The sequence below is a fragment of the Pristiophorus japonicus genome, chromosome 16, assembly GCF_044704955.1.
Source record: "Pristiophorus japonicus isolate sPriJap1 chromosome 16, sPriJap1.hap1, whole genome shotgun sequence".
Lineage (NCBI taxonomy): Eukaryota > Metazoa > Chordata > Chondrichthyes > Pristiophoridae > Pristiophorus > Pristiophorus japonicus.
Genome location: NC_091992.1, coordinates 16,423,869 through 16,448,361, shown reverse-complemented (window position 1 = coordinate 16,448,361; position 24,493 = coordinate 16,423,869). Strand labels below are relative to the sequence as shown.

Below are 24,493 nucleotides of genomic sequence, written 5' to 3'. Positions count from 1 at the left end.
AATGGTTTGCCAATCAATGTTGTTTCCCCAGGAAGACAGTACTGCTTTAAATATTACTGTTAAACAAATATCAAGCTGGAATGCATAGTTTAAAGGCGCAATCCTATGCTTGCCATGCACCTGTCTACTGCAGTTCACACAGACAATGTCATTTTAATAAGTTTTCCCCGTAACTGCGACGCACTGTGTGCCGTCTTATCACTGGCATTTAAGCAGTTAAGGAATCGGGTGAGACAGGACTCGGAGGAAAAGCAAATGTTACCTTCTTTCCTTTTCCTTGCGTGATCTGTGCAATAACCCTATCAGTACCACGGCAGCTCGAAGGCCTGCCTTTTTCGAGGGCACCCTTTCGCTTTTCTCCGCCATGCCTGGCCGGCGAGCCGGTTCCTCCTTCGCAGCTTCGACCCGGTGCTTCCGGCCCGCAGCACTGACCCCCGCACGCACTCAGGTCCTCGCTCAGGCCCACCCGGCAGCTCCCTGCCGTCCTGACTCCTCTCTGCTCGTCAGCCGGTTTTATTTTTTTCTCTCTCTCCCTCTCTTCTCCACCTCAAGTGACCTTCAAGTCACCTGGCTGTCCTACCCAGCAACTGCAGCTGCTGTTCTCGTGGTTCCTGGGATCGGGAGCTGGTGGAAGCAGGCAGTCCAATGTCAACGACGTGATTTGTGCCCCCCCCCCCCCACCAACCCCCCACACCCCCTCACCTCCTTTTCTCCTCTTTGCCAGATTTTAATATATCAGCAGTTGCACACAAGCTCCGGCTGCAGCTGTCAGCTCCTTAAAACACATTTACTCTCACAGTGAAGTTCTCCCCCCCCCCCCACCAGCTGCCTACCTTTTCTCCTCAAACCCCACCCCCCCCCTCCCTCCCTCCCCTCACCTCCCCTCCTCCTCGTCCAAGTTGCCAGCGTTTAAGGATTGAAGCACACTGTTGGCTCAGCAGCTCCCAGACTCCGGCAACTGCTCAGTTTGCTCAGCCACTGGGATTCTCCCATACCTTGGCTCATATGCACTTGCCGCCTGTGTGTTGCCACGGCGACATGACAACTGAGGAGGCTCCGCCCCCCCCCCCATCCCGTGTCTCCCTTCACTCCCAGGGCTGATCCTCGCTCGGTCTGCTTCGTGAGCGCGACGGTCAGGTAAAGGTGGCTCTCCCGGGTCATTAACCCTTTCCAGGCAAAGGGGGTCGTGGAAATCTGGAAATCTCCTACCCCCCCCGCAAAGCTGTTGAGGCTGGGGCTGGAGCGGCTGGGCGGGGGGGGGGGGGAGAGGGAGAGGTGAGAGAGGGAGGAGGGGAAGGAGGGAGGGGGAGAGGTGAGGGGGGAGGTGAGGAGGGGGGGAGGTGAGGAGGGGGGGAGGGGGAGAAGGAGGGATGGGGAGAAGGGGGAGGGGGAGGAGGGAGGGGAGGGGGAGGAGGGAGGGGGAGAGGTGAGGAGGTGAGGGGGAGAGGTGAGGGGGAGAGGTGAGGGGGAGAGGTGAGGGGGGAGGTGAGGGGGGGGGAGGTGAGGGGGAGGTGAGGGGGGAGGTGAGGGGGGAGGTGAGGGGGGAGGTGAGGAGGGGGGGAGGTGAGGAGGGGGGGAGGTGAGGAGGGGGGAGGTGAGAAGGGGGGAGGGGGGGGAGGTGAGGAGGGGGAGAAGGGGGGAGGTGGAGAAGGGGGAGGGGGAGGTGGAGAAGGGAAGGGGGAGGGGGAGGGGGAGGGGGAAGAGGGAGGGGGGAGGAGGGAGAGGAGGGAGGAGGTCGGAGGGGTGGAGGAGGTCGGAGGGGTAGAGGGGGTGGCGGGGGAGGGGTGGCAAGGGGCTGGAGATCAATTGAAAATTTCAAAACCTGAGATTGCTAGATTTTTGTTATGCTAGGGTTTTAAGGGTTACGGAACTAAGGTGGGTAGATGGAGTTCAGGTACAGATCAGCCATTATCCAATTGAATAGCGGTACATCCTGGAGGGGCTGAATGGTTTACTCCTGTTCCTATGAGGTCCCCAAACTCATGAATCACAATAGCTAAAGCAGGTAGAAAATTCATAAAATGAAAAGATTCCTGTCCCGATTCCATAAGTGGATAACTCCCAGTGTGCAGTGAGCTCCCAGGGGCAAATTGGAGCTCTTTAGCCTGTGGTTTGCTTTGTTTGGACGGTGCAATCAGAAAAGCAAAGATGGGGGTGGGTTCCTGATCACGAGCCCGACAGTCCATGTGTACCTGCGTGGGGAGCTGGTGCGATGAGAGGCTCAAGCCTCACTGTGACATCACCCCAAGGTCGAATAACTTGCTGTCGTTCGCGGACCAGACCTGCACGTGGAAAATGGTCAGTAACAGAAGGCACCAGTGCCCAGAGAACTGTAGCCCAGTGTATGTCTCTTTCAGGAGGGGAACATGCGTGGGTGTGGGTGTGGGTGTGGGCGGGGGTGTGGGCGTTAGCAGAAGAACAAAAAATGCAGCTTCTATAATATTTTTAACAAAGATATACCATCAAATGCTATATACAGATCCGATACTGGGTACTTTGAGTAATCAGCTGATTTAAAGGGTTACTAACCCTGCACGTATTTGTGGGCCACAATTCCTCAACCGTTGTGGGCAGGCTCCCACTTAACTTCAGCCAGAAACTCCGCCAGGACCTAGAAACATCAAGTCCCAGCCTATCATAGGAGTTCCCGATTGGCCTCGTGGAGTGGTACCTTCCCCGCACCGACAGGCCCCTCCCCCCCCCGCACCTACAGGCCCCTCTCCCTGTATCCGACAGGACCCACCCCCTGTACCTACAGGACCCTCCCCATCACCTTCAAACCCCTCCCCTTGCACATACTAGCCCCTCCCCATGCACCTACAGGCCCCTCCCCAACACCTACAGGCCCCTCCACATGCACCTCCAGGCCCCCGCACCTACAAGCCCCTCCCCAACACCTACAAGCCCCTCCCCAACACCTACAAGCCCCTCCTCTGCACCTACAAGCCCCTCCCCTGTACCTACAAGCCCCTCCCCTGCACCTACAGGCCCCTCCCCATGCACCTACAGGCCCCTCCCCATGCACCTACAGGCCCCTCCCCATGCACCTACAGGCCCCTCCTCTGCACCTACAAGCCCCTCCCCTGCACCTACAAGCCCCTCCCCTGCACCTACAAGCCCCTCCCCTGCACCTACAGGCCCCCGCACCTACAAGCCCCTCCAAACCCCTCCCCTGCACCTACAAGCCCCTCCCCTGCACCTACAAGCCCCTCCCCTGCACCTACCGGCATGACATGATGCCTGGTGATGGGGGCAGGGGTTCCCCAGATCGACGGCTCTGATGCTCCCAGGCCCTCAGTTGTGTCGTCGGCAAGGGGGTGTTGCCGACGGGCCCCCAACTTGCCAGAGGCCTGTTCCTCGTGGCCCTCCTGGACCTCGTGAGCTTCAGCGGGCATGATCCAGGCACTACCGCCAGAATAGGTTCCCAAAGAATCTCTCGGGCTTGGTGCCTACTGCATCATAAAGTGCCCAATGTCAGCTAATCTTTACCAATCTCTTGATGTGAGATGAAAGTAAAAAAAAAAAGTGAAATGGGCCGCTCTGACAAGGCAGTATTTATTGCTCATCTGTTGATAGCCCGAGGGGTTTGAGGTAAGCACCCAGTGTGGGAATGGAGGGGCCACAATCTGCAACAATACATGGCCAATAGACACAGCAACACTGGTGTCAGCACGGAAAGTTTGTGGACAGAAGTGTAAGCTCTCCACAGGATTCAGATAGTTAGATAGTTAAATAGAGGACGAGCCAGTCTGTCCAAACTACGTTTTGTGATAGTTCCTCTTGTAGACTTTTTATTTTTAAAGTGATAAATCTAAAACTCACACACGAGAGCCAGGCGGGCAGTTCTAAATCCAACATCTGGTTGATCACGCTCAAATCGTCACACCCAGCCTAACAGGAACAAATTTGCAAAACAAGCCCGAACGGCTTTGCTGGGTAATGTGGTTGAGGGCTAATGTTCGTGATACTGAGTCTGGAAGAGGATGAGTTGCTTCTGTAGATGGCCTGAGAGAGAGATGCGTGTGAGACTCACAATTGCATTGATGTTAAAGAAACGGTGTCAGTCTAAACGTGCACAAAGACAAGGATACCTTGTCAAAGTAAAACCAGGATATCCTGGTCAAACTGGTCTGGTGAGAGTAATCCTTGTGTGGAGATTAGGTCTTCCAACCTCAGCAAAGAGATTGTAAACTAAGCCAAGCGCAGACGATATGTGGTGTAGCCAAATCCGACAGGGATTAAGGCATCGCTTTAAGCAAAACATTTCCGGTCAAACTGACATCAGACACAATCCAAAACCTATCTGGAACCCGGAGAAGAATCCAGCTTCTTCTCTCTTTTTGGAATAAAACTGCAGAATCCATGATCGAAACCTCTCTCGCTGCCAAGTCTTTTACCACCTTTCTAAACCTTTATATGCCAGCCAGTGAATCAATCCTTTGTGTCCCATCTCTGTAATGTTACAATTGGGACAACAACTACTACAGTTTGCATTCATACAAAGACTTGGATTTATATAGCGCCTTTCACGACCACCAGACGGCTCAAAGCGCTTTCCAGCCAATGAAGTACTTTTTGGAGTGTAGTCACTGTTGTAATGTGGGAAACACAGCAACCAATTCGCGCACAGCAAGCTCCCACAAACAGCAATGTGATAATGGCCAGATAATCTGTTTTTTGGTTCTGTAGATTGAGGGATAAATATTGGCCAGGACATCAGGGATAACTCCCTTGCTCTTCTTTGAAATAGTGCCACGGGATCTTTTAGGTCCACCAATGAGAGAGCTGACGTGACCTCAGTTTAACAGCTCATCTGAAAGACGGCACCTCTGACAGTGCAGCATTCCCTCAGCACTGAACTGGAGTGTCAGCCTAGTTTTCTGCACTCGAGTCTCTGGAGTGGGACTCGAACCCACAACCTTCTGACTCAGAGGCGAGAGTGCTACCCACTGAGCCAAGGCTGCAGTACTGAGGGAGTGCTGCCCTGTCAAAAGTGCCATCTTTCGACTGGGAAGTAAAACCAAGGCCCCACCTGCCCTCTCAGGTGGATGTAAATGATTCCATGGCACTATTCCGAAGAAGAGCAGGGGAGTTCTTTTGTGATCCTGGAGAACATCACTAAAACCGATTACCTGCTCATTTATCTCATTGATGTTTATGGGACTTGGCTGTGCGCAAATTGACTTGCACCTCTCCCTAACTTTCAACAGTGAGTACACTTCAAAGGTACTTCATTGGGTGTGAAGCCCTTTGGCACATCCTGAGGTCATGAATGGCGCTATATAAAATTCCTTTCCTTCTTTCTTTACCAGCACCAGAGGAACGGAAGCTTGACACAAACCCTCCAGAAGTTAACTACCCTGTGTGTGTGTGTGTGTATATATATATATATATATATTTATTATATATATTATATATATGTATATTAAAAAAAAAATGCAGGTGATGTTCATTGGCACACCACACTTCAGTTATTTTTATGTCACACATTATTTCTTCATCCCCTGCCTAGAGTTGCCAAGTCCGAATCAGGACAGGGTACAAATAGGGATGTGAGTGGAGCTGGGCAGTTCAGACTTGGTTTTCGGTTCTGAGCACAGAGTGGTGGCCCAGCCTGGTGCCAGCATAGAAGAGAAATCCGTGGGAGTGCCGCCCTTTTCTGATTTGCACAGACAGTGGACGAGACTCCTCACTACTAATGTGCACTCGAAAGATGACTCATTTTATTGGCTTTGCTGATGATGAAAGTTTACGGAGAACTTAATAACCGAAGCCTTTTCTTCATGAAACTCAGAAGAGGTATCTAGGACTTGTTGGGTTCCTCTTTATAGTTTACATATTTGCACAGGGCCCAGTAACAAGAGGACCTCTGGTGACCCAGACTTGTCATTTTGTAGCCTCTGGCCAGCAGTGGCAGAAACAGTCTCTTGGTTGTCTCACCCTTTTGTCCTGCCTTGTTGAGGTAGATGGTCCATTACTCCAGGGATGTCCAATTTTTTTGGTTGTGGGCTGTATAGGTGCCTACCATGGTGGGTGGTGGATGGGAAGAACACTATATTTGCTTAAATCCATATCCCCATGAGTTTGCAGGTATCTCGAGTTGCTGATACTATTCATAGCTTGGTGTTCTGATTTAGGATTTGTGCATTAACGAAGCAACAATGCAAAGGAAAGCCCCTGTGAAACGACCATTTCTACAAAATTGAAAAGAGGACGAACCAGCAAATTGAAATAGAAAGGAGTTGCCTGGGCTTCATGGGCCGGGATGCTCATGTGGCTCGAGGGTCAGAGGTGGACATCCCTCCCCAGTGATCTATTAATAGCCATTAGGATGGTGTTTGAAATGGAAGCACCATATTGGTATCAATGCTCTTCTGGAGTTGCGAACCAGACTGTTGGTGTCATATTTGACTCCTGAAATGAGCTTCTGACCACATATCCGCAGCATAACTATGACCAGATCCGTAACATCGCCCGTCTCCGCTCCTGCCTCAGCTCATCTGCTGAAGCCCTAATCCCTGCCTTTGTTACTTCTAGACTTGACTACTCCATCATCAGCATCATAGGCAGTCCCTCGGAATTGAGGACGACTTGCTTCCACTCTTAAAATGAGTCATTTAGATGGCTGAACAGTCCAATACGAGAACCACAGTCCCTGCCACAGGTGGGATAGATAGTCGTTGAGGGAAGGGGTGGGTGGGACAGATTTGCCGCACGCTCTTTCCGCTGCCTGTGCTTGATTTATGCATGCTCTCGGCGATGAGACTCGAGGTGCTCAGCGCCCTCCTGGATGCCCTTCCTCCACTTAGGGCGGTCTTTGGCCAAGGACTCCCAGGTGTCGGTGGGGATGTTGCACTTTATCAGGGAGGCTTTGCCCACCTTTGGCTCGTTTGCCAACTCCAACGCACTCCTGGCTGGCCTCCCACATTCTACCCTATGTAAACTTGAGGTTATCCAAAATTCGGCAGCCTGCGTCCGAGCTTGCATCAAGTATTAAAGCCAAGGAAGTGGCATACAAATTGGCCAGAAATAGCAGCGAACCTGGGGACTGGGAGAAATTTAGAACTCAGCAGAGGAGGACAAAGGGTTTGATTAGGGCAGGGAAAATGGAGTACGAGAAGAAGCTTGCAGGGAACATTAAGGCGGATTGCAAAAGTTTCTATAGGTATGTAAAGAGAAAAAGGTTAGTAAAGACAAACGTAGGTCCCCTGCAGTCAGAATCAGGGGAAGTCATAACGGGGAACAAAGAAATGGCAGACCAATTGAACAAGTACTTTGGTTCAGTATTCACTAAGGAGGACACAAACAACCTTCCGGATATAAAAGTGGTCAGAGGGTCTATTAAGGAGGAGGAACTGAGGGAAATCTTTATTAGTCGGGAAATTGTGTTGGGGAAATTGATGGGATTGAAGGCCGATAAATCCCCAGGGCCTGATGGACTGCATCCCAGAGTACTTAAGGAGGTGGCCTTGGAAATAGCGGATGCATTGACAGTCATTTTCCAACATTCCATTGACTCTGGATCAGTTCCTATCGAGTGGAGGGTAGCCAATGTAACCCCACTTTTTAAAAAAGGAGGGAGAGAGAAAGCAGGGAATTATAGACCGGTCAGCCTGACCTCAGTAGTGGGTAAAATGATGGAATCAATTATTAAGGATGTCATAGCAGCGCATTTGGAAAATGGTGACATGATAGGTCCAAGTCAGCATGGATTTGTGAAAGGGAGATCATGCTTGACAAATCTTCTGGAATTTTTTGAGGATGTTTCCAATAAAGTGGACAAAGGAGTACCAGTTGATGTGGTATATTTGGACTTTCAGAAGGCTTTCGACAAGGTCCCACACAGGAGATTAATGTGCAAAGTTAAAGCACATGGGATTGGGGGTAGTGTGCTGACGTGGATTGAGAACTGGTTGTCAGACAGGAAGCAAAGAGTAGGAGTAAATGGGTACTTTTCGGAATGGCAGGCAGTGACGAGTGGGGCACCGCAGGGTTCTGTGCTGGGGCCCCAGCTGTTTACATTGTACATTAATGATTTAGACGAGGGGATTAAATGTAGTATCTCCAAATTTGCGGATGACACTAAGTTGGGTGGCAGTGTGAGCTGCGAGGAGGATGCTATGAGGCTACAGAGTGACTTGGATAGGTTAGGTGAGTGGGCAAATGCGTGGCAGATGAAGTATAATGTGGATAAATGTGAGGTTATCCACTTTGGTGGTAAAAACAGAGAGACAGACTATTATCTGAATGGTGACAGATTAGGAAAAGAGAAGGTGCAACGAGACCTGGGTGTCATGGTACATCAGTCATTGAAGGTTGGCATGCAGGTACAGCAGGCGGTTAAGAAAGCAAATGGCATGTTGGCCTTCATAGCGAGGGGATTTGAGTACAGGGGCAGGGAGGTGTTGCTACAGTTGTACAGGGCCTTGGTGAGGCCACACCTGGAGTATTGTGTACAGTTTTGGTCTCCTAACTTGAGGAAGGACATTCTTGCTATTGAGGGAGTGCAGCGAAGATTCACCAGACTGATTCCCGGGATGGTGGGACTGACCTATCAAGAAAGACTGGATCAACTGGGCTTGTATTCACTGGAGTTCAGAAGAGTGAGAGGGGACCTCATAGAAACGTTTAAAATTCTGACGGGTTTGGACAGGTTGGATGCAGGAAGAATGTTCCCAATGTTGGGGAAGTCCAGAACCAGGGGTCACAGTCTAAGGATAAGGGGTAAGCCATTTAGGACCGAGATAAGGAGAAACTTCTTCACCCAGAGAGTGGTGAACCTGTGGAATTCTCTACCACAGGAAGTAGTTGAGGCCAATTCACTAAATATATTCAAAAGGGAGTTAGATGAAGTCCTTACTACTCGGGGGATCAAGGGGTATGACGTGAAAGCAGGAAGTGGGTACTGAAGTTTCATGTTCAGCCATGAACTCATTGAATGGCGGTGCAGGCTAGAAGGGCTGAATGGCCTGCTCCTGCACCTATTTTCTATGTTTCTATGTTTCCAAGTCCCATTCACCTATCGCCCCTGTGCGCTCTACTCGAAACTCCTACACGGCAAGCGATCCCCAGGTGGGCAGAGGAAACGTTTCAAGGACACCCTCAAAACCTCCTTGATAAAATGCAACATCCCCATCGACACAGGGGAATTCCTGGCCAAAGACCACCCTAAGTGGAGGAAGAGCATCCTGGAGGGCGCTGAGCACCTCGAGTCTCATCGCCGAGAGCATGCAGAAAACAAGTGCAGGCAGCGGAAGGAGCGTGCGGCAAACCAGTCCCACCCTCCCTTTCCTTCAACGACTGTCTGTCCCACCTCTGACAGAGACTGTAATTCCCGTATTGGATCTGAGAACTTACTTTGAGAGTGGAAGCAAGTCTTCCTCGATTTCGAGGGACTGCCTATGAATGAATGAATGCTCGTCGACCTACATTGGCTCCTGGTTAAGCAACGCCTCGATTTCAAAATTCTCATCCTTGTTTTCAAATCCCTCCATGGCCTCGCCCCTCCCTATCTCTGTAATCTCCTCCAGCTCCACAACTCCCAGAGATGTCTGCGCTCCTCAAATTCTGCCCTCTTGAGCATCCCTGATTATAATCGCTCAACCATCGGCGACCGTGCCTTCTGTTGCCCAGGCCTTAAGCTCTGGAGCTCCCTCCCTAAATCTCTTTGCCTCTCTCTCCTCTTTTAAGATGCTCTCTTAAAACCTACCTCTTTGACCAAGCTTTTGGTCATTTGCCGTAATTTCTTCTTATGTGGCTCGGTGTCAAATCTTTGGCTTTCTAACGCTCCTGTGAAGCGCCTTGGGACGTTTCCCTATGCTCAAGGTGCTATATAAATACAAGTTGTTGTTGTTGTTAGGATTAAGGGACACTGTTGAGTGGAGTATGGCTTGACGCCTCTTCTAGCCCAGGATACTCCCGATTTGGGAGTGCTTGATACTGACTCAATGGGCAAGAAATGGGACAAAATGTTCGCTGTACCTCCTCAATGACCCACCAATTGTTGTTTCTTTAATAATGAGAAAGAACTGTGGTTCTAAAACAGTTTGAGGGTGTTGGGCTGGGCTTCTTTATCCCTCTCATTTCTGCTTTTGGCAGCGACATCTTTCCACCTGCCGCAATTTAAAGCAACACAGTTGGATCTCCAACCTGAGGCTGATCTGATTAACACCACAGCCAAGCAGAAGGTTGCGAGGATATTATTACAAGCCATCTCCAGAGTTGTGCAATCAAAATTCATAACAATTTGACATATTCAATGGTGTCAAACCCGTGCTTCTTATTAAACTGCAGGTGTTTTGAAAGCACAAAAAATATGATATTAATAAAACAATTGCCGTATAGACTGCTGATTTCCCAATAAACTGCTCGATACTGACGTCAACTCAGTACAGCCTGAACTGCGAAGAACCATTTAACTAAACGCCTCTTTGACATGACATTTTTTTTTAAGTTTAATGTTGACTTTTGGTATATTTCACAATGACTTAACAACGGTTCAGCAAAATGGATTGATAGGAAAATACTGAAACGCAGAACAACCTGTGCTAATACTGAACAAACCAGCGTCGGCACAAAATGCATTAAAAACAGGTGATAAAAGAGATATTTCTTCAGCTCTTCAAACAAGAGAGCGTTCCTGTAAAAAGATGCTGCTAAACCTGTAGCAATCAGCTCCTTTTAAAGAGTTTGAATGTAATTTTCCACAAAATGACTTTCATAACCCTACCTCCCCTCCCTTTTTATTACTTTATCAGTGAATCTCCTGTGTCTTTGATCACGGTTAGTCAGAGGAAATGGTTTATCTTTCAGTTATGTTTGTTGTATGAAGGTTGAGAGAGCTAAAAACACACACAGCCAAAAGACATCACCTCTGAACCCAATAATAACAGGGTTTACTCATACAGCATTACTCCTTAATATCAGTGGCCTGGGGGCATGCCAGTGCTTCCCATTGATTATACTGGGGGGGGGGGGGGGGGGGCCCTGTCATTCCTACCAATGTTCCCCCTCAGGTGCACGGCTGCACAAAGCAATCGGGAGGTCCCACACAGGCCGCTCACCAGCAAATCTAAAGGGATCGCGCACCAAAAAGAAAATTAGCGGGAACGTTTGTGTGTTACCTACTGATTTCAGTGGACTGGGGCGTGACAGTGTCACCCTCTGATTTCTCAGGATAAGGGGTCAGCCATCTAGGACTGAGACGAGGAGGAATATATTCACTTAGGGGATGGTGAATCTTTGGAATTCTCATCCCAGAGAGTTGTGGATGCTCAGTTGATGAGTATATTCAAGACAGAGATCGATAGATTTTTGGGCACTAAGGGAATCAAGGGATATGCGGGTTGGGCGGGAAAGTGTTGAGGTACAAGATCAGCCGTGACCTTAGTGAATGGCGGAGCAGGCTCAAGGGGCCGTATGGCCTATTCCCACTCCTATTTGCTGCGATCTTGTGTGACGGTGCTACCCACTGATTTCAATGGACTCGAGTGTGACTGTTATATATGTGGACTTGTATTTACTCTGTACAGCCACCAGAGGGCTCATTCCCCAGAGTCCCAAGGGATCCCATAATCCCCTGGGAGGACAGGTATTTAAGGAGGCTTCACAGGTTGGAGAGACACTCTGGAGACCTGCAATAAAAGATTAAGGTCACACTTTATTTTGAGCTCACAGTGTTCAGTCTGACTCTTTCTCCATACACAACAGTGACGATGTTACCCACAGATTTCAATGGACTAGGGTGTGAGAGTGTTACCCATTTATTTCAATGGATCGGGGCATGTGAATAATAGGCTCCTCTGTGAATACAGCCCATTGTTCCCAATGTTGGGGAAGTCCAGAACCAGAGGTCACAGTCTAAGGATAAGGGGTAAGCCATTTAGGACCGAGATGCGGAGGAACTTCTTCACCCAGAGAGTGGTGAACCTGTGGAATTCTCTACCACAGAAAGTTGTTGAGGCCAATTCACTAAATATATTCAAAAAGGAGTTAGATGAGGTCCTTACTACTAGGGGGATCAAGGGGTATGGCGAGAAAGCAGGAATGGGGTACTGAAGTTGAATGTTCAGCCATGAACTCATTGAATGGCGGTGCAGGCTAGAAGGGCCGAATGGCCTACTCCTGCACCTATTTTCTATGTTTCTATGTTTCCTCTCAGCAGTAAAGAGTAATCTTACAAGTGCACATTAGTTGTGAGGAGCCTCGCCCACTGTCTAAGGGACATGTATAACAAAACCTCATGTGGGTTCAGTCAATCTGGGGTAATGTTCCTGCTGTGGTTTCGAGAAGCAATCAGGAGCAGGACTGCTGGTTGCCCTCCCGGGCTCTGGGTGACTGAAGTCCATTTGCCATGCCCCGATTGCCAGCCATGAAAACCAGCTGCCTCAGCTCAGCCCAGGAGCGAGATGCAGGGCCCTCCTGCTGAGTACCACGGCCAGGCAATACATTTTACTGACTGGGTTCACGACACTGCTAAAGGCAAAATAAAAGTTTGGACTCAAATGTCGATACCCAGGGGCAAGTTGCCAATGAAAAGAAACATTTGAGGGGTGTCACTGCCTGCGGTAGATGGAGTCATCATCAAAGGCGGTCCCTCGAACGAGGATGACTGGCTTCCAACTGGGTTCACAGATATTTCAATGAAGCACCCGATGTTCCAGTCCTGAACTCCAATTGAAGGGTGGAAGATGCCTGTGCGTGGATTTTTTTAACGTGTGGTGACCGTTGCACATCAGCCACCACATGGGCTCGACAGAGCCAGTCTTGGTCCAGTGGCAAGGGTTAACCAGGATGACTGGAGACCTGCTCTGCTGTTCGGGCCTAGTGCGCACATATATCGCAGTGTGGGCTGGCCCGTGCTGCCCCTGGGCCCTCGCCTCTTCTGGGCCCTGTACCCTCATTTGCCACTCCTCCGCCACGATCTCTCGTCGCTCCTACGCCACAATCTCTCGCCGCTCATCTGCCCCGACCTTCCTACTCCTCTGTTCCTGGGCCCTGCCGATGTTCCTGCCCACACTCTAAAACAGCAACCAGGGTTTTGATGACGTTACCCAGTCGCCCATCACAAAATTGTCGCACACTTTACACTGCTTTATTGAAGGACTTGGTTAGTTTCAGGGACAAACCAATTGATACTTTAAGGCTATCGAATGGCACCAGAACAGAAATAAAAGCACAACCACTATCTTTCCAACGGCAAGCCACATTTCTCAAAATCTTGTTGACACAAAAACACCAGCCAATATATCCAGCCCTTTAGCCATCAGTCTCATTGTGGCCCAGCAGCTCGATACCGTTTGAGTGCTGAGCTGAGAAGCGAGAAGTCGCTACAAATGGAGAGCTAGAGTGACAAATGCACAATACGGTTTGACAAAGAAAGTGACATGTTCCAAACTGTAATCTCCCAAGGAGTTTTAAATATCAATCCCAGCTAAATGCGCCTTTATACAGACAAACAAATTGGATCAGATCAAAGCTCCAGTTGTGAATGGTGGTGGACAATTGAACAACTAACGGGAGCAGGAGGCTTCATGAATACTCCATCCTCATTGATGGCATAACCAAGCACGCACCTGCAAAAGACAAGGCAGAGACATTTGTCACAAGTGACTAGAGGATGATCCATATCGGCCCCCTCCTGAGGACCCCACCATCACAGAAGCCAGTCTTCAGCCAATCAGATTCACTCCACGTGATATTAAGAAACGGCTGAACGCATTGGATACAGCAAAGGCTCTGGGCCCCGACAACACCCCGGCTGTTGTGCTAAAGACTTGTGCTCCAGAACTAACCGTGCCTCTAGCCAAGCTGTTCCAGTACAGCTACAATACTGGCATCTACCCGACAGTATGGAAAGCTGCCCAGGTATGCCCTGTCCACAAAAATCAGGACAAATCCAATCCGGCCAATTACCGCCACATCAGTCTATTCTCAATCATCAGCAAAGAGATGGAAGGTGTCATCGACAGTGCTATCAAGCGACACTTAGTCATCAATAACCAGCTCACCAATGCTCAGTTTGGGTTCCACCAGGAACACTCGGCTCCAGAACTCATTAAAGCCTTGGTCCAAACATGGAACAAAGAGCTGAATTCCAGAGGTGAGGTGCGAGTCACTGCCCTTGACATCAAGGCAGTATTTGGCCGAGTGTGGCATCAAGAAGCCCGAATAAAACTGAAGTCAATGCAAATCAGGGGGAAACGCTCCACTGGCTGGAGTCATACCCAGCACAAAGGAAGATGGTTGTGGTGGTTGGAGGTCAGTCATCCCAGCCCCAGGACATCGCTGCAGGAGTTGCTCAGAGCCAACCATCTTCAACTGCTTCATCAATGACCTTCCCTCCATCATGAGGTCAGAAGTGGGGATGTTCGCTGGTGACTGCACAATGTTCAGTTCCATTTGCAACTCCTGAAGCAGTCCATGCCCACATGCAGCAAGACCTGGACGACATTCAGGCTTAGGCTGACAAGTGGCAAGTAATATTCGCGCCACACAAGTGCCAGGCAATGACCATCTCCAACAAGAGAGAGTCTAACCATCTCCCCTTGACATTCAATGGTATCACCATCGTCGAATCCCCCACCATCAACGTCCTGGGATGTCACCACTGACCAGAAACTTAACTGGACCAGCTACATAAATACTGTGGCAACAAGAGCAGATCAAAGCCTGGGTATTCTGCAACGAGTGTCTCACCTCCTGACTGCCCAAAGCCTTTCTACCATCCACATGGCACAAGTCTGGAGTATCAAATTAAAAACCAATGCGTATAAGGTGGCCAAGGTTAGTGGGAAACTAGAAGATTGGGAAAATTTTAAACGACAGCAAAGTATGACTAAGAAAGCAATAAAGAAAGGAAAGATAGATTACGAAAGTAAACTTACGTAAAACATAAAAACAGATAGTAAAAGCTTTTACCGATATATAAAAAGGAAAAGAGTGACTAAAGTAAATGTTGGTCCCTTAGAAGATGAGAAGGGGGATTTAGTAATGGGAAATGTGGAAATGGCTGAGACCTTAAACAATTATTTTGCTTCGGTCTTCACAGTGGAAGACACAAAAACCATGCCATAAATTGCTGGTCACGGGAATGTGGGAAGGGAGGACCTTGAGACAATTACTATCACTAGGGGGGTAGTGCTGGACAGGCTAATGGGACTCAAGGTAGACAAGTCCCCTGGTCCTGATAAAATGCATCCCAGGGTATTAAAAGAGATGGCGGAAGTTATAGCAGATGCATTCGTTATAATCTACCAAAATTCTCTGGACTCTGGTGAGGTACCAGTGGATTGGAAAGCAACTAATGTAACGCCTCTGTTTAAAAAAGGGGGCAGACAAAAGATAGGTAAGTATAGGCCGGTTAGTTTAACATCTGTAGTGGGGAAAATGCTTGAAGCTATCATTAAGGAAGAAATAGCGGGACATCTAGATAGGAATAGTGCAATCAAGCAGACGCAACATAGATTCATGAAGGGGAAATCATGTTTAACTAATTTACTGGAATTCTTTGAGGATATAACGAGCATGGTGGATAGAGGTGTACTGATGGATGTGGTGTATTTAGATTTCCAAAAGGCATTCTGCAGAAGATAAAGGTACGCGGAGTCAGCGGAAATGTATTAGCATGGATAGAGAATTGGCTGGCTAACAGAAAGCAGAGAGTCGGGATAAATGGGTCTTTTTCAGGTTGGAAATCGGTGGTTAGTGGTGTGGCACAGGGATCGGTGCTGGGACCACAACTGTTTACAATATACATAGATGACCTGGAGGAGGGGACAGAGTGTAGTGTAACAAAATTTGCAGATGACACAAAGATTAGTGGGGAAGAGGGTTTTGTAGAGGACACAGAGAGGCTGCAAAGAGATTTAGATAGGTTAAGCGAATGGGCTAAGGTTTGGCAGATGGAATACAATGTCGGAAAATGTGAGGTCATCCACCTTGGAAAAAAAAAACAGTAAAAGGGAATATTATTTGAATGGGGAGAAATTACAACATACTGCGGTGCAGAGGGACCTGGGGGTCCTTGTGCATGAATCCCAAAAAGTTAGTTTGCAGGTTCAGCAGGTAATCAGGAAGGCGAATGGAATGTTGGCCTTCATTGTAAGAGGGATGGAGTACAAAAGCAGGGAGGTCCTGCTGCAACTGTACAGGGTATTGGCGAGGCCGCACCTGGAGTACTGTGTGCAGTTTTGGTCACCTTACTTAAGGAAGGATATACTAGCCTTGGAGGGGGTACAGAGACGATTCACTAGGCTGATTCCGGAGATGAGGGGGTTACCTTATGATGATAGATTGAGTAGACTGGGTCTTTACTCGTTGGAGTTCAGAAGGATGAGGGATGATCTTATAGAAACATTTAAAATAATGAAAGGGATAGACAAGATAGAGGCAGAGAGGTTGTTTCCACTGGTCGGGGAGACTAGAACTAGGGGGCACAGCCTCAAAATACGGGGGAGCCAATTTAAAACCGAGTTGAGAAGGAATTTCTTCTCCCAGAGGGTTGTGAATCTGTGGAATTCTCTGCCCAGGGAAGCAGTTGAGGCTAGCTCATTGAATGCATTCAAATCACAGATAGGTAGATTTTTAACCAATAAGGGAATTAAGGATTACGGGGAGCGGGCGGGTAAGTGGAGCTGAGTCCACGGCCAGATCAGCCATGATCTTTTTAAATGGCGGAGCAGGCTCGAGGGGCTAGATGGCCTACTCCTGTTCCTAATTCTTATGTTCTTATGTTCTTATGTGCTGGAATACTCTCCAGTTGCCTGGGTGAGTGCAGCTCCAACAACATTCAAGAAGCTTGTCCTCAGCCAAGACAAAGCACCCCAACCACCACCTTAAACATTCACTCCCTCCACCACCGACGCACCGTGGCTGCAGTGTGTTCCGTGTATAAGATGCACTGCAGCAACTCGCCAAGGCTTCTTCGGCAGCACCTCCCAAAGCCGCGACCTCTAACCCTTAGAAGGACATGGGAGCACCATCACCACCAAGTTCCCCTCCAAGTCACACACCATCCTGACTTGGAAATATATCGGCCGTTCCTTCATCGTCGCTGAGTCAAAATCCTGGAACTCCCTCCCTCACAGCACTGTGGGAGCACCTTCACCACACGGACTGCAGCGGTTCAAGAAGACGGCTCACCACCACCTTCTCGAGGGCAATTAGAGATGGGCAATAAATGCTGGCTTTGCTGGTGATGCCCACATCTGGGAACAAATTTTTTTTAAACCGGGAAGGTGCACGGTTTGGCCTGCTGATCTTTTCTGGAATGGCCGCTGGGCCCAGGTGCTCTCAGAGACCCTACCTCAGGAGAGATAAAACAAAACCCCGGGCTGATTACTATCCAATGACCTCTGCTGGACATGATGAGGAGTAATACTGACTTTGGATGATAGTGTAAAACAGACGATATTGGCTCGGCCACCCGTTACATTTTTGTCTGATTACCCGCCTGTGAAGCGCCTTGGGACGTTTTACTACATTGAAGGCGCTATATAAATGCAAGTTGTTGTTGTTGCTACTATACACCTCTGCCAATTTTAATTTCCAATTGAAGCCATCGAATAGAAAAATCGGGAGAGATGTTTAACGGGCGGCTGAACTGATGTTGTGCGTTTTACACGATCACCTGAAGTGTGTGTGTGTGTGTGTGTGTGTGTGTGTGTGTGTGCATTTCATGTGCATGTGTGTATGTGTATGTGTGCGTGTTTGAGTACAGATGAGAATGGAAGCAGGCTCGGTGTGATACTCCCATAATCGAATAGCTTCTAAACACTTAAAAGGGGCGGATTCTCCAGTCTTTTGCGCTCCATTTACCCTCCCCACCCCTACTGAGCGGCAGCAATGGCGACGGTGAGGTCTTCTGGGCAGGCGGCATCCAGTGCAGTGCTGAGGGAGTGCTGCACTGTCGGAGGTGCCGTCTTTTGGATGACACCTTAAACCGAGGCCCCGTCTGCTCTCTCAGGTGGACGTAAAAAGATCTCACGGCACTTTTCGAAGAAGAACAGGGGGAGTTCTCCCAGCATATATCCCTCAATCTACATCAATAAAACAGATTATCCGGTCATTATCACATTGCTGTTTGTGGGAGCTTGCTGTGCACAAATTGGCTGCCTTGTTTACTGACAATACAAGTGACTACACTCCAAAAGTACTTCATTGGTTGTAAAGCGCTTTGTGACATCCTGAGGTCAAGAAAGGTGCTATATAGATGCAGACTTTTTATTTTTAGCCTGGCAGTTCTATGCTTGACAACTTACACTCAGCAGGTTGAATCTTCCACCAATCCCCTTCTCAAAATAAATCTTAATGTGTCATTCTATTAACAGCCCAGCAAAGTAGCAGGGAAAAGTCAAACATGAGGTGGTGGTTTAGTACATCAACCATCACCACCCCAGGGCATGAACCTGCCACTTCAACACTGTCAAACCAACACTTTCCCAGTCAGCTCAGAATAAATTAGAATTACTTAAAAAAAAAAACTGCAAGAATCTTCCCAAACCAGTAGACTAATGCACAAAGCCAAGGAGCTGTAATAATTAGCTCTTAATTCTTTTCTTTTAACTGTTGGAACAACAATTTATAACACCTTGCATTTCTCAGCATTATCATCATAGGCAGTCCCTCGGAATCGAGGAAGACTTGCTTCCACTCTTAAAATGAGTCCTTAGTGGTTGAACAGCCCAATACGAGAACCACAGTCTCTGTCATAGGTGGGACAGATAGTCGTTGAGGGAAAGGTGGGTGGGTCTGGTTTGCCGCACGCTCTTTCTGCTGCCTGCGCTTCTATAGCAGTTCCCAGTAAGATGTGTCACAGATAATTTACAGCACAGAAACAGACCATTCGTCCCAAATGATCTATGCCGGCATTTATGCTTCCCACTATAATCTCTTCCCACCCTCTTTGTCAAAGCCAATCAGCATATCCTTCTATTCCTTTCTCCCTCATGTGCGAATCTAGCTTCCCCTTAAATGCATCTGTGCTATTTGTCTTAACCACTCTGTGTGGTAGCGAGTTCCACACTCTCACCGCTCTCTGGGTAAAGAAGTTTCTCCTGTTCTGACGAAGAGTCACAGACCTGAAACGTTAACTCTGTTTCTCTCTCCATAGATGCTGCCTGACCTGTGGAGATTTCCAGCATTTTCTGCTTTTATCTCCTGAATTCCCAATTGGATTTATTAGTGACTATCTTATATTATAGGCCCTAGATTTGGTCGCCCCCACAAGTGGAAACATCTTCTCTATGTCTACCCTATTAACCTAATTCATAATTTTAAAGCTCTCTTTCTTAGAGAAAAGGGTCCCAAGCCCATTCAATCTTTCCTAATAGGTATAACTACTCAGTTCTGGTATCACCCTGGTAAAGTGTTTTATAGTAAAGAAAATGGACTTTGACCAGAAGAGAAAAAGGGGAAAACAGAGAAGGTTTAGTTAGGGTTGGGGGCTGTGCACGGGGACTTTGCCATTGAGCATAAATTCATTTTCTCTGCCTCTATACTTGCTTAGAATCTGTTCATCGCTAATATTTTCCAGCTCTGACGAATGTTCATTGACCTGAAACGTCTCTCTCTCCCAAGTTGCTGCCTGATCTGCTGAGCATTTACTCGTGTTATTTCAGAATTCCAGCACCCAGCCCAACCAATCCGCCCCACACAACTGCGACACCCCTTGCACCGAAACATTCTACACACCACCCCAACCGGGGCCAAGTGATCTCCTGGGGAAGGCAAAATCAGATAAAAACCCAGGCCAATTGGGGAAAAAAAAAATCTGGGAAAATTCCTCTCCGACCCATCCAGGCGATCGAAACTAGTCCAGATCACCCTGGCTGTATTCGATTCCCTGCAGTACTTACCATCATATCTGCGCCAGCCAACAAGAGGTTATCCAGTCTAATCCCACTTACCAGCTCTAGGTCTGTAACCCTGCAGGTTACAGCGCTTCAAGTGCCCATCCAAGCGCCTTTTAAATGTGGTAAGGGTTTCTCTCACTTTTATTTTATTCTGAAATTTTCTTTTCCTTCTTCCCTCTTCTCTTGGAGGTGGTGACACGTGCTTTAAAAAAAAAATTGTGCCTGGGATGTGGGCATCGCTGGCAAGGCCGGCATTTATTGCCCATCCCTAATTGCCCTTGAGAAGGTGGGCCACTGCAGTCTTGAACCGCTGCAGTCTAATTGATTGGATTTTGACATTTGAGATCACGGTATTGAATCAGATTGTGTTCCCTACTTCTCCTTGCTGGAATTGAAGAAGCAGGCCCGGAATTTGTGGTCAGCCGTGAAGCAAAGGCACTCCCCGCTGATCTCTGTGGCAAGAACTTTGCCTTTTTCGACGTTCACGTGAGTGCAGCGCAATGCAGTGGGAATTCCCTCGCGGGATGCTGCTGTGGTGTCAAAAAGCTGACTGAGCAGCCAATCACATTGCACGATTCTCACAGACCGGGAACCAGGAAATGAGAAGCTGCTCTTATCCAGACTTAAAAAAAATGTTAGTGAGCGAAACAAAGGTCGAGACTCTCACATGGGGATGAGGTAGAACCTGAAATATCATGAACAAACTTACTTTTAAATCTACGTTTAAAAAAAAAAATTCTAATTTTTATCATAATGGAGGAATTTGACACTCTACAAATATAAAAAAATTAGTTTTTCAGGGCCATAATGTTTGTTTCGCAGTCAATATGCTGTTAAAACCCCCAGTTACACCTATTCCAATAAGGCTTAACGATTAATGGGATACTTAACAGTGAAATTACCAGAGAAAAGCCCACGTTTTTGTCCATTTCACTGAATTCACTGATTTAACTGACTGCCTGCTATGGGGTGGGGGACGGTGGGTTATACAGCACAGCCGGTGTCACAGCAGTGCATGACTGATCGAAACTTCACCATTTCCGCGTTTAGATGCCTATGCGCTACATCTTGAAGTTGCGGTCAGTTTCAAAGAGGTAATAACAGTACGCTGTTAGTTCACCGTTAGTAACCACTGCAAATTCCGGCCTGCAGCGTTTGACAGACCTGTCGTGACCTTATTGAACAGCGGAGCAGGCTCAAGGGGCCGAACGGCCCACTTCTGCTCCTGTTTCTTATGCAAATCCTGTGAGAGATAAATTAGTTTTTTTTTTTAAAAACCTCCAAAAGAACAGACATTGTAATTTGAATACAATGTCTTGTTTGGTAACTTTTGTCATTGCATGCAATTTATTTTGTCAGAGCTAGATGGCACATGGAGTGGTTAGAAGGGCACCTTCAAAGCCGGAGAGAGAGAGCTGCGTTTCACACTGTGCAAGGCCACTGCACATTTGTCCCGATAGATTAAAAACAGGAGAGGAAAATGCAGCTCGTGGCTCCCTCTCCCCTGGAGACGAATTTTCTTCCCTCGAGGGAGGAAAAGGGGGGAATAATTCTCTCTCATCATTCGCAGCTCCTCAGAATGGAACCTCTTTCCCGCCGCTCCCTCCCTCCCACACCTTTCCGGTTCCTTTTGACATTATTCAGCACCGCTTAAAAGTATTTTGTGTCATGTGCATTGAGGTGAAGGATTGAGTGTGCTGAAGGATGGAACATTATACACATCGCTCCACATGACGGGACTGAGCGCGGATAGACGTGTAAAAGGCTCAAGACTTCGCAGATTGGAGGCTGAAATATGAGACGGGTGATCTGGCATACATGGTGAATCATGACTATTGTGAGGCAGCTAGAGCGAGGCTAAGCTCCGCTGCTCATTATCTCCTCATGTGCTTAAGTTCCGAAGATAGGTACTAAAAGGGGGGGCTCATTGGGCAGGAGCACACAGCCCCTGTGATTGTTTAGGGGAGCTGTGGGCTCCTCGGGCCTGTTCAATCAGCAGCTGGTGCCAGGCTGGAAGAGCACCGAGATGTATGGGTCTCCTTCCTGTGCACATATTCCACTCAACCCTCCCCTCCCCCGCCTTGAACCCCTGGCACTTTGTGCTGAAAAGTTAACAGAAACATAGAAACATAGAAAATAGGTGCGGGAGCAGGCCATTCGGCCCTTCGAGTCTGCACCGCCATTCAATATGATCATGGCTGATCATGCAACCTCAGTACCCCACCCCTGCCTTCTCTCCATAACCCCTGATCCCTTTAGCCGTAAGGGTCCAATCTAACTTCCTTTTGAATATATCCAATGAACTGGACTCAACAACTTTCTGTGGTAGAGAATTCCACAGGTTCACAATTTTCTGGGTGAAAAGGTTTCTCCTCATCTCGGTCCTATAGGGCTTACCCCTTATCCTTAGACTGTGTCCCCCGGTTCTGGACTTCCCCAACATCGGGAACGTTCTTCCTGCATCTAACCTGTCCAGTCCCGTCAGAATTTTATACGTTTCTAATGGAACAAAAGGAGGCTGAGGGGAGACCTTACTGAAGTGTATAAAATTATGAGGGGCCTAGATAGGGTGGAGAGGAAGGACCTATTTCCCTTAGCAGAGAGGCATAACTGTAAAGTCATTGGCAGGAGGTTTAGAGGGGACTTGAGGGGAAATCTTTTCACCCAGAGGGTGGTGGGGGTCTGGAACTCACTGCTTGAAAGGATTTTAGAGGCAGAAACACTCACCACATTTTAAAAGTACCTGGATATGCACTTGAACATAAGAAATAGGAGCAGGAGTAGGCCATTTGACCCATCGAGCCTGCTCCGCCATTTAATAAGATCATGGCCTCAGCTCCACTTCCCTGCCCGCTCCCCATAACCCCTTAAGTGCCGTAACCTACAAGACTACGGACCAAGAGTTAGAAAGTGGCATCAGGCTGCACAGCTCTTTGTCGGCTGGCACGGACGCAATGGGCCAAAATGGCCTCCTGTCATGCTGTAAATTTCTGTGATTCTAGTAACTGATTTTGAGAGGGCTAGATTTGCAAAGATGGGCAGGGGGGCTTGAATTGTATCGATTGGGCAGTCCTATTTCGTATTGAACAATTCAAGGGAACTTGGCATTACCCAATGAATGGGCAGCTCCAAGGCAACTTCCCCCTCCTAGGCACTCAGAGGAACTATCCAAACACTGTGATCAATAAAGCCATGACCTCCGCTCTGCAGCTTAGCCCAAGTCTCCAGCCAAGTAACGGCCCTGGTGATGCAGGTCATCCAAACACACAGTACAGTGTAAGCCCCGCAATGTACATGTTCACACCCCATGTAATCTGTAAATTATTGCAGAACATCTGTATTGTACTATGACCTGAAAAACATATTGTACAATTCAATGAAATATATTTTATCAAAAAATACAGATAGTTTGGGGAAAATATTGTATTGGCATGACCCAATGGCCGGGCAATGGAGTATTGCAAAATATTGCCCTTTCTGCTCTCGGATATGGACTTGAATGTAGCCTAGCCGAATGGGATGAGAGTCTTGTATCTCTGTCATCATAGGCAGTCCCTCGGAATCGAGGAAGACTTGCTTCCACTCTTAAAATGAGTCCTTAGGTGGCTGAACAGTCCAATACGAGAACCACAGACTCTGTCACAGGTGGGACAGACAGTCATTGAGGGAAAGGGTGGGTGGGACAGGTTTGCCGCACGCTCTTTCCGCTGCCTGCGCTTGATTTCTGCACGCTCTCGGCGACGAGACTCGAGGTGCTCAGCGCCCTCCCGGATGCACTTCCTCCACTTAAGGCGGTCTTTTGCCAGGGACTCCCAGGTGTCGGTGGGGATGTTGTATTTTATCAGGGAGGCTTTGAGGGTGCCCTTGTAACGTTTCCTCTGCCCACCTTTGGCTCGTTTGCCGTGAAGGAATTCCGAGCAGAGCGCTTGCTTTGGGAGTCTCGTGTCTGGCATGCGGACAATGTGGCCTGCCCAGCGGAGCTGATCAAGTGTGGTCAGTGCTTTGATGCTGGGGATGATAGCCTGGCCTTTAAATGTACCAACGTGAAAAGATTTTGAGCAGTTTCACTGCGGATTTCAATGGGCACAGCTCTACCACATAGAACGGAACATATTGTGAGACTTAACTAACTGTCTCACTCGGAGAGGTCATATGGATGGCTGTTTTGGGAAAGGGATCATTTCATACCAGCTACGTAAAAGATCCTCTTCTGACATTGGCATGCAGGCATGCTGTTGGGGTTGGTAAAGCCAGTCCAGGGAAAAGACTTCAAGCCCAGTTTGAACCCAAGACACAGAAGTGAAAAGGCGGCATGCTGGGTCACTACACCATCCAGTCCCACATTACGGGATTAGTCCCAATGAGTTCCATCAGTGGGATGTAAGTTGGCTACCGAATCCCTTCGTGGGATAACTTGGGTGATTGGTAGGGTTTCCTGTCTAGCACTGGAGAATCCCATCAAAAATCACCTTGTCCTTCCGACACAACCTGGTAAATCCTGAACTTCAATTAGCTGGAGAAACTTAGCCTTTTTCGATCTGCTTTCTGTCTAATATTTACCATGTAAATCCCACCTTTAGAAAGGCTCAAGATATGGTGAAGAAAACTGCCTAAACATTAAACTGAGGGGTCTCGACAAG

The 24,493-nt window shown here is 48.3% G+C and overlaps 1 protein-coding gene across 3 annotated transcripts in view; it reads right to left on the bottom strand.

Annotated features, from left to right (window-relative positions):
• The window catches only part of rap1gap2a (RAP1 GTPase activating protein 2a), a 357,838-nt gene that overhangs the window by 154,697 nt on the left and 178,648 nt on the right, over nt 1–24,493 (bottom strand). For 2 of the 3 annotated variants that reach the window (XM_070857043.1, XM_070857045.1), the window contains exon 1: nt 263–430. The exons of the other annotated variant lie outside the window; for it this stretch is intronic. In XM_070857043.1, the coding sequence (XP_070713144.1) occupies nt 263–366 (104 nt within the window). In that variant the 5' untranslated portion in view covers nt 367–430. Of the gene's footprint in view, nt 1–262; nt 431–24,493 lie in introns of those variants that run through there. 3 annotated transcript variants of the gene reach the window in all.